We start from the raw sequence: 11,149 nt of genomic DNA, 5'->3' as shown, positions 1-11,149 counted from the left end.
AAATGGTACCGCTTTTTCTGCTAGTGTTGGCCCCAATTCTTTCGAGAAAATGCTCAGAACTGCCGGCGTCTGTTTCTTCTCTCTATTTTGGTTAAATTTTACTTGAATCCTTCATTTAGTCAGTTTTGCCAGAACTTCTCTGTGGAATCTTATTTAAATTCAAAGCACTCTATGAAAAAATTTCAAAAAGATCGCTTAAAAAACACACACACACACATTTCAATTTAACTAGCAGTAAGTAACTCTTGTTGACCAAACTCAATAAACAAGCAACCACTGAGACTGCAGAGAAAAAGCCCAAGGGGTGGCACCCCAATTGGCATTAACCCAGGGAGACATGATGGCTAGGGAAGTAGGTGGGACAATGACTGGGCCCGAAAACAAGAATATCTTTGTTATAAAAGCCTCCCATTTCTGCACAATTAAGTTGAAAGGAGGTGAGCTTCGAGTTACATAAGCCTAGGCAGTTTTGAATTCCAGCTGGCCCACAATCTCTTGCAACCTTAGGCCGCTTACCTGAGACTTAGCCTTTCTTACCCAACGAATCAGGGAAAATAACAGCTATCTTACAAGACTAGCAAGTTCGTGTTAAATGGAACAAGATGAGTGGAACACCTAACAGAGGACTCAAACATTAATAGTGTCTCCAAAAATTCTCGATTTGTGGTTGGCTGAGGCGGAGGAACAAGATGGCGGCGCCAGCGGCGTGACCGGGCCCTCGGGCCCACAGCCGTTGGCAGCGGTGGCAGTGGTATCGCTGCCGCAACTCGCTGTGCCCCCTTTCTCAGCCCGCGACGTCGCCGCGACAGCGAGGCAGCGACCGCCACCCAGAAAGAGGTGGTGGCCCAGCCTGGCAACCTTGAGAAGCCCTCGAAAACTGTGGCCTGGCGGAAACCCTGGTGTGCTCTGGGGATCAGGCTGACTCCAGGCCCTGTAACACCGGGAGAGGCCTCGGTGGCCATTTCCAGCAGCCCTCACCCTCAGCCTTGTGGGGCTGGCGGGCCCCGGAGGCCTCCATCCTCCCCTAGAGGGGTCAGGGCAGAGCCCAGCCTCCATCTTTGCCTCTCAGGATGGCAAACAACAGCGGCTCCAAGGCCGAACTCGTTGTGGGAGGGAAATACAAACTGGTGCGGAAGATCGGGTCTGGCTCCTTCGGAGACGTTTATCTGGGGATCACCACCACCAACGGCGAGGAAGTAGCAGTGAAGCTGGAATCTCAGAAGGCCAAGCACCCCCAGTTGTTATATGAGAGCAAACTCTACACGATTCTTCAAGGTGGGGTTGGCATCCCCCACATGCACTGGTATGGTCAGGAAAAAGACAGCAATGTGCTAGTCATGGACCTTCTGGGACCCAGCCTCGAAGACCTCTTTAATTTCTGTTCAAGAAGGTTCACCATGAAAACTGTACTTATGTTAGCCGACCAGATGATCAGCAGAATTGAATACGTGCATACAAAGAATTTTCTACACCGAGACATTAAACCAGATAACTTCCTGATGGGTACTGGGCGCCACTGTAACAAGTTGTTCCTTATTGATTTTGGTTTGGCCAAAAAGTACAGAGACAACAGGACCAGGCAACACATACCGTACAGAGAAGATAAACACCTCATTGGCACTGTCCGATATGCCAGCATCAATGCACATCTTGGTATTGAGCAGAGCCGCCGAGATGACATGGAATCCTTAGGCTACGTTTTCATGTATTTTAATAGAACCAGCCTGCCGTGGCAAGGACTAAAGGCTATAACAAAAAAACAAAAATATGAAAAAATTAGTGAGAAGAAGATGTCCACCCCTGTTGAAGTTTTATGTAAGGGGTTTCCTGCAGAATTCGCCATGTACTTGAACTACTGTCGTGGGCTGCGCTTTGAGGAAGTCCCAGATTACATGTATCTGAGGCAGCTATTCCGCATTCTTTTCAGGACCCTGAACCACCAATATGACTACACATTTGATTGGACGATGTTAAAGCAGAAAGCAGCACAGCAGGCAGCCTCTTCCAGTGGGCAGGGTCAGCAGGCCCAAACCCAGACAGGCAAGCAAACTGAAAAAAACAAGAATAATGTGAAAGAAAACTAAGCATGAATGAGGAACAGAAGAAGCAGAGCAGATGATTCGAGCAGCATTTGTTTCTCCCCACATCTAGAAATTGTAGTTCATATGCACACTAGCTAGTGGCTGTGGACAACCATTTACTTGGTGTAAAAAACTTTATTTCAATATAAACTGACTCTGGGGAGCGTGGGTGATGCTGTATCCCAAGGTGTGTAGCCGCTGTAATTGTGAATATTAACTGAGGTAGTGAAACATGGTGTCTGGTTTTCTATTGCATTTATTCAAGTAGAAAAATTAACTAAATGGTTGACACACACGAATTGGTGGAGACATTGTCCATATGCCAATTTTTTTGTTAAAACCTTTTATTTTGAACTAGACTGCTTTGATATCTCATTTCAGAAGAACAGTCTTCAGCCACAGCTGTAAAGGTTGTAAATGCTTACCATTGAGCATTTTTAGGGTTTCTCCATCCCTGGGGTCTGCAAATTGTTCACACAAAAAGCATTCTTAAAATGGTTGGCTTCTTGTTTGCAAGCCAGCTGATCTGGTAACAAACAAAAATTCCAGTTTTGAGAATAGGAAAGATACTGCCTGCTTACCTGCAAAGACATAAGAAAATCTTAGTAACTACCAGATAATCTTTAGAATTCCACACTAACTTTATCATGTTTTCGGTATTATAAAAACGACAACAACAACCATATTTGTCACAGAAATTTAGTTAACATCTTACAACTGAACATGTATGTGCATTGTTTAGATAAATGTAATCACTGTAAACACCTATGTGATCTGGGATTTTGTTCATATTTTGAAATGGGAGCTTTTATGTTTTACAAGTTCACTTAAAACCGTTTCTGTAAGAAAATGATACTTTTTTAAACAACAACCAAAAAATGCCTTGCTGATTCACTAGGAAATAAAAATCTCCCCAATTTTTTGATAGTCAACTTAAAGTCATTTGTTACATGATATTCCTTTGCAAGTAAATTTTATTTCATGACATAAGTTTTTTCAATGTTTTTATTCTAAAATAATTGTTTTGTATGAAGAGAAATGTATTCTTTCATTTTTCTTTTTCTAATGACTTGTGGTACAGTATCTAGTACTGCAACTGTCAGAACTTGGTATTGTTACTTCTTCCACTGACTAATAGCTGGGCTGATTTCAAAAAAGAATGCAAGCATTGAAGGGTTTGACTATAAAACATTGTTGTTTAAAATACTTGTGAAATGGCTATAAACAGTTGACTTTTACCCTTGGAGAGCACACTGTGTGAGGTTCTGTGATCATTGACTCTCCCTAACCCCCATCTGTTTCTCTGAATTATGTGTGTGTGTATGCGCTTCCTCTCAATCTCTTTGCACCTTCTTTTTTTTTCTCTGACGCAAGATAAAGGAAAACTCATTTTCCTTTTAATTCTTTAAATAGTGTAATTTATTCACTTATAGCATGTCAGGATAAATTAAAAGAACTTTTGTCTGAAAATGCTGCCAGGAGCCTATTGTGTAAATGTAGGCATTTTGTAAAATAACCTTGAAATTGAAAATTGCCACATGTTTGGTCAGATTGTATCAGGTTTCATTTTTTTTTTTTTTTTCATTTGAAAACTACTTCAGCAATAATTAATTCCATGATTACCGCATTCTGCCATTAAGGGATATATTAGTACTATAATACTGAAGAAATCTTAGTAAGTCCAAATGTTGGGGGTAGGAAGCTTCTTTGTTTCCTTCTATCCACCCTTGTTAGTTAAGGTATTTGTTTCTTAGCTATTAAGCCCTTTCCAGAAATCAGTCTCATAAAGCTATTTTTGAGTATAGTTTATATAAAAGAAAAATATTTAACTTTGGTAGTAACTTTTCCAAGCTTACCTCCCCCAGCAAGATATTTTTCAGTGCTTTTATTCAGTATGTACTTATTCTGAAATATTTTTGTATTCTTGCCATTTGAAAAGGTTGTGGCATAGTTGTTGTATAATGAAGTTGCAGATTTAAAACTACTGTTAGCTTTGTAAAACAAAATATAGGTGTTTTTCTCCCGGTATATCATCATTCCATTTTTCTTCTAGATACCATTCAATGTCTTCACAGTTCATAAAAGAAGAATGTGAAATGCAGTGAATGCTGTTACTAGTCATGCCAAGAGATGAATCTCATTTCACAAAAATTACATTATGTTTTTCCACTAAAGGGTGATATAAGTTGAAGACACATCACTGTGATATTGGGAGACCTCACCCCTTAAGGCTCCACAGTGGCTTCCTCAGCCGAATTCTAAGTTACTGCTCTTTACTTTGTTCACCCATTGGAGAGTGCAGTTTTTTTACACGTTGGGAGATGGCCATTCTAACTACTGTTCAATGTCTCTGTTTTGGGGAGGGTAAAACAAGAAAATTTTAAAAAGAGTATACGTGTCTGGGCACAGTGGCTCACGCCTGTAATCTCAGCACTTTGGGAGGCCGAGGCAGATGAACCAGCTGAGGTCAGGAGTTTGAGACAAGCCTGGGCAGCATGGTGAAACCTCATCTCTACTAAAAAATACAAAAAGTAGCCATGCGTGGTGGTGGATGCCTTGTAGTCCCAGCTACTCATCAGGCTGAGGCAGGAGAATCGCTTGAACCTGAGAGACAGAGGTTGCAGTGAGCCGAGATCGCACCACTGCACTCCAGCCTGGGTGACAGAGCAAGACTGTCAAAAAGACAAAAAAAGAGAGTAGACATGAAGGGAGACACTGGTTATCCTACCATATGGATGTGCTTATGCTTTGATGGTCTACAAATAGATATTTGGAGGTTTACCTTTACTATGATTTTTCCACCAACAAATATTTTTATTAAGAGATTTTCCTAATTCCATTATAATAAAAATATCAAACAAAAGAAGTTTTTTTTTTTTTAAAAAAAAAAACGTCTTCTTGGATTCTTTGTCATTAACCTTCTTCCATTGGGAACCTACTGTCGAGTAACAAAAGGAACTATATTCTGCCACATGAAGACAAAAGACAATAATATATTTTGTATTCTAAAGCCAAAAGCTTAAAAGAAACAGCATGCACACATTTATATGTATGTACTTTTTTCCTTGACATATTTATAGCTTCTCATAGGTCACACACATTAAAAAGTAGCACACATCTGAACTGTGCAGAAGTAAAATCACACATATTCCGAATAAAGTACATCTTCAGTTCTGTATTTCTCTGTCCTCCAACTTTGAAATCCCTAGGAACTACAAAAACAGGGAGAGAAAAAGAGAGCCCCCCACCCATCAAGAGGTCATATTGAATGATTCCAAGGGATAGTGGAAGCCTGTACTGAATCCAGGTTTTTAAACTGCCAAGTTTTTAACTCCTGGCTGCAGTTCCCAACATATGACATAATTTAGAAACTTGATTTAGGCACAGGAGAATCACAGGACTTAAACACTATGTCCCTTAGCATGTAAAATATTTATGGAAAATCCAGGCAAGTAATAAGCTGTAAAGAAACTAAAAGGAAAAAATTTTGAAAAATGGCAGCTATAGTATTTTAAATCAAAAAGGGAAAAAGAAGAAATGATGGCCATTTTATTAATGGGTAAGTTGAGTGGAACCTCTTTGGGTCCTTCACAGCCTTTCTATTCTTCCACCATCTTCTAACATCTATGATTCCTTGGGGCCATTACGAGACCCACCAGGAGGATGGAGCAGCTGAGGATGGTGCTACTTTTCCAATCAGAGATGATCACAGAAGTTTACAAATAAGCATTTTCACCCCAATCCAGCAATACCAGCACCACCACCCACAATGCTTTCACATACAGACTTGTTCACATATACCCTGAAAAAAACTTCCAAGGCTTCCCACTGCATCTATTTGAATCTATCTTAATGGTCTAAGGTTTGACTCAGAAATTATAGATGAAATTAAGTTTTACCTACAAATCTCAACTTTACCTCTAAAATCTCATCTGGTCAATCTTTGGTATCCCTGTTACAGAAAGAGAAGCATGATAAACACAGAAAAAAAGTCACCAAATTATACAAAATGATTTTCATTTGTTCATATTCGTGTTTAACTGTAGACATATTCTGATACCCAGGCACCCATCTGTGCATGGCTATTGTTCTCCATGCTTAGGAGGCCATAGTTATGTTTCAGTACAGTTCATTCACATCTTCAGTTATTCATTTGTTAAGCACCTACTATAGGCCAGATATTGTTCTAGTTGCTGGGGCTGTATCAGTGAATAAAATAGGTGAAAATCCCTACTGTCATGAAATTTACATTCTAGTGGGGGTAACAAATAAATGAAAGAAATAACTAAAATTACTCAGAAGATAATTACAATGAAGAAAAATAACAGTGGAGGGAATGAGGAGTGTTGTGCCCAGCTAAAACCAAGGCAGTCAGAGAGTCCCTCACTTAGAAAACGCCACTGAAGGAGCTTCTATATAGCTGAACATGTGGAGGCTCCTGGAGGGTGGAAGCTCCATGCCCCTTCTCCCACACGTCACCCTATGCATCTTTTCATGTGTATCCTTTGTGATAAGCCAGTATAAAGGTCTCATTGGGCATACCTGCTATAATCTCTGTAATCTCATTATCATACAATTAATTATCATTGTGGAATAAATTTTCCTTAACTTAAGTGGAAACATTTGCACTACCTAGAGCTAATGATGCTGGAGAAGATGAAACTGACATATCTCTATAGGGCCGGGCCTCACTTTGAGATCCCTGTTTACTCCCGCCAAGCCTCTGTCTTTACGTCTGTAATGAGCATGTCCATTTCTGCCACTTTGAGAGATGTGCAGCTGTAGGAAGCTGTGTTAGGTGTAGTCACGAGATCTGCTAGTCTGCAGCAAAGTGCCAGTGTATGACAGCCAGTGCACCGTCATCTACCCCCGGGTATGGCTGCAAATGAGAGGAGGTCTTTTAAGGTGACCTCCCAGACCTACAAACAACTACTCTTTGCCACCACCTTCCAACAGAGGGTTCAAATGGTTGTACAAGCACAGTGCCAATAAGATTGTTTTTTAGACCTGTGTCACCTACTCAGGAGGTTTATAACCTCCTCTGAGTTGTTTAATGACAGCTGATAACTGAAGGGAATAAGGATGTTGAATTTTATTAGAGGCCTGTCCTCCTGGAAAGCAGTAGTGGTTGAGAAATTCCCCACCCTTTATGTTCTGGGATATGACTAACTGCAAAGGACCACCCTGTTCTTATAGATAGGACTCACCTCTACCCTTTGTCATGACTCACATATTCCTCTACCTCTGTAAAGCCATAGGCCCCTTTCTCTTTTTTGAGATGTTCCTTATTCATGAACCTTCTCCCTATTGCAACAATCTGAATAAAATCATCTCCTTTAAAATAAAATGCTATCTGAGCAAAGACATGGAGTTGAGAGAGCACTTCAGCAGGGGCAAAGGCTCTGAAACAGGAACACACCTGGAGTATTTGAAAAATCACAAGAGGATCAGCAAGGTTAAAGGAGGGAGAAGTAGGAGACGAAGTCAGAGGTGAAGGAGAGGAGACTTGGATTTTACCATAAATGACATGAATGAGATGATGGAAGCAGAAATGATGGAAACAGAGGTGATGGAAACTCTACCTCAATCATCTAGGTTCGCAGGTGCTTGTGGTTAAGACCAAGCTGGGGAAGGACAAGAAGTTGTTGAATTCTAGGTATATTTGAAAGGGAGAGCTAATAGGTTTTTATAAATATATGTAAGAAAAAAAAAAAGCAGCCAAAGACGATTTCCTGATGTTTGGGCTGATTAACTAGAAGGAAGAAGTTACCATAAACTGAGATGGGGGAGAGACTGTTTTGAGTAAGACAAAATGAAGAGTTCAGTTTTGCTCATGTTGAATTTTAGATGCGTATGAGATGTAGATGCCTCAAGGAGGGATTGGGGGTGTGCCTAATAGGCAGTGTCTGGAATTTGGCTGGCTTCTCCACCCTAACTTTACCTCCAACAGGTCCTTTCACAGTCCCCTTAGCCCTTCAGTCTACCCTAAATACTTCCCCTTTCCTCACTTGGAGGATTGAGAAAACACAGATCCTTCCATTGCAGATTCCACCTCTGATTCAAGATGTCCCCCTGCTTTGCGTGGGTAGCTACTCAGCAACACTGTGAAAGCTAAAGTAAAGGGCAAGCAGAATAATTTTAAAGGGACTGAAGTATCCTGGAAGTAAGTTGGAATGTTTAAATCACATACAAAGAAGTTCTTGAAGTAAGTGAATTAGGAAAGCAGCTGGGACTGAAACCTTGCCATTATTAAGACCACTATTTCATGTGAGAAATTTGCATAATGGACCAGACTGTTCCCTGTGTTTATGTTTATTATTAAACTAATCCATTTCAGCTGCTGTATCTTGTGGTTTACAAATCATCAGGAGCTTGGGGCATTCATGGTCATGTGAAGAACCAAAAAAAGATGTCATTCTCCAAATTACAAACCAGTCTTATTGGGAACAAACATAAACATGATGGGCAAAAAAGCAAGGCACTAAACTGACCTTGCTTACAGACTTTGAAGTTTCTACTAGGGCCCAATAAGGAGCAAAGGAAGAACACTCTGTTCTAAATTGGACGACCGTTCTAGTATATGTGTAGGTAAAGACGTGTTCTAATGTTCCATAATTAAAGACACAGTGTGAATCTGCCTGCCAGTAGCGCACATTCAAAAAAAAGAGAAGCAAAAATATGTTTGTGTTGGTGGAATTCTCGACCACTATCATTTCATTTCAAGATGAGCAGGAAAACTAACTGCCCCCATACCTTTCAACACTCCTTGATAAGTGATAGGGAGCTACTTCTTTTCAGTTTCATGTAGATTCCTGCAAGTCATTTGCTCCATTATTTGAAGAAACTTTCATTTGAACAAGATTACCCACTCTTTCCATTGTGCAGTTACACCACTTAAGGCAGAACTAGTTACAGAATAATGCATGCAGTTTTTCTAAGTCTTATGTCTGAAAATACAGATTTTGGAATCTGAACAATTTGTTGCAGATTCCCAGACAATTATTATCTTCAGACAAACTCACTATTTGTGGTCAATGAGTTCATGTTTTACGTCCTTCAAAATGAATGAGAATTACCATCATTCTTTGAATGGCCCTAGAGTAGGGTAGAGGGGCTAAGTTCATTCTCTGAGGTCAGAGCTCCATTCTAGGCCCAACTCTGCTTCTTTGAGCAGGGTTGACTTTGGTCACAGTTTCATTTCTGTAAACTCAGATCAGCAATAGGACCTACCAATTATCTGTTGTGTAGATCAAATGATAAATGACACTTGGCATTGTGAATGACAAATAATAAATGCTCATTTAAAAGTTTCACCCCAGGCTTTGCAGGGTGGCTCACGCCTACAACCCCAGCACTTTGGGAGGCCAAGGTGGACAGATTACTTGAGGTCAGGGGTTCAAATCCAGCCTGGCCAATATGGCAAAACCTCATCTGTACTAAAAATACAAAAATTAACCAGGCGTGGTGGGGCACACCTGTAATCCCAGCTACTCAAGGGGCTGAGGCAGAAGAATTGCTTGAACCCGGGAGGTGGAGGCTGCAATAAGCTGAGATGGTGCCACTGTCCTCCAGCCTGGGCTACAGAGTGAGACTCCATCTCAAAAAAATAAAAAGTTAACTCCTAACATTTGTGGAGCCTGGAGCAAGAATACAAATGAAGACTCATACAGCATAGATTTAAACATTTGAAAGGTATAAAATCAAGTCAATAAACCATCAAATAAAATTGGTTCTGTTTATTATTGTATCAATTATATAGCCTCATAATTAGCTAGGATCCCTTCCAGTTCCACACCAGAGTATGGTAGTTAGGAAGGAAGCAGAACTCTTCTTCTTAAGCAACAATTGCCTGTGCTGCCCTACCAGTGGTACAGACCACACTCAGGAGGTTGGAGACTCAAAGGAGGCCCAAAGAGTTCCCAGATACATCTTGAGAATGCTTGAGCAGAAATCCCAGAGATCTAGTCACCTACATGTCCTTTTGGTTGTATGGACTCCTCACCCCACAGAAAAAAGGGGTCTAGCAGGCCTCTGAAGCATGGTAGCCTGACAAGGACTGCTCTTGCCACGGTCTAGAGGTTGTATGGTTTTTTGGGGTTTTTGTTGTTTGCTTTTGTTTTTTTTTTACTGTCGTCATTGTTGTTGTTGTTGTTGTTGTTTTGAAATGAAGTCTCATTCTGTCACCCAGGCTGGAGTGCAGTGGCCAATTTCGATTCACTGCAACCTCCGCCTCCCCAGTTCAAGAGATTCTCCTGCCTCAGCCTCCCAAGTAACTGGGATTACAGGGGTCCACCACCACACCCAGCTAATTTTTTTGTATTTTTAGTAGAGACGAGGTTTTGCCACATTGGCCAGACTGGCCTTGAACTCCTGGCCTCAAGTGATCCACCCACATCAGCCTCTCAAAGTGCTGGGATTACAGGTGTGAGGCACTGTGCCCAGTCTAGAAATTGTATGCAGTATTTTAAATGAGTAAATTATTATTATCTGTTATAGAGTAATAAATTTGTTTTTAAAGCTCAGACAAAATAATCTGATAATATGAGACTGAATAAAAAGGGTTGGGCACAGCAACTCATGCCTGCAATCCTAGCACTTTGGGAGGCCAAGGAAGGCAGATCACTTGAAGTCAGGAGTTCGAGACCAACATGGCCAACATGGTGAAACCCCATCTCTATGAAAAATACAAAAATTAACGAGGCGTGGTGGCACATGCCTGTAATCCCAGGTACTCAGGAGGCTGAGGCAGGAGAATCACTTGAATCCAGGAGGTGGAGGTTGCAATGAGCTGAGATCATGCCAGTGCACTCCAGCCTGAGTGACAGAGTGAGACTCTGTCTCAAAAAAAAAGTTTTCTACCACCCATTTATATTATTCTGTCCAAAACAGAAAGGTCCTCATCGTGTTATTTTCAAAATGATTTTTTGTATATGGGTTGGTAGGTGTGGATATAAAAATTCACACACCATATATTTATATACACATATTATGGACTGAATTGTGTTCCCCAAAATTGTATATTGACTTCTCAACCCCCAATGTGACTATATTTGGAGATAAGGGACTTT

General features: G+C 40.8%; 1 protein-coding gene across 1 annotated transcript; it reads left to right on the top strand.

Annotated features, from left to right (window-relative positions):
• The first annotated feature begins 660 nt into the window (after positions 1–660).
• Positions 661–3,068, top strand: CSNK1A1L (casein kinase 1 alpha 1 like). The gene is given in 1 exon segment (NM_001193754.3): positions 661–3,068. A coding segment is annotated over 1 exon segment (1,014 nt). The 5' UTR covers positions 661–1,070; the 3' UTR covers positions 2,085–3,068.
• Positions 3,069–11,149: the final 8,081 nt, after the last annotated feature.

This window comes from Macaca mulatta, chromosome 17, assembly GCF_049350105.2.
Source record: "Macaca mulatta isolate MMU2019108-1 chromosome 17, T2T-MMU8v2.0, whole genome shotgun sequence".
In the NCBI taxonomy this organism is placed as follows: Eukaryota; Metazoa; Chordata; class Mammalia; order Primates; family Cercopithecidae; genus Macaca; species Macaca mulatta.
The sequence above is the reverse complement of the archived record's forward strand: the minus strand, read 5'-3'. Positions and strand labels throughout refer to the sequence as shown.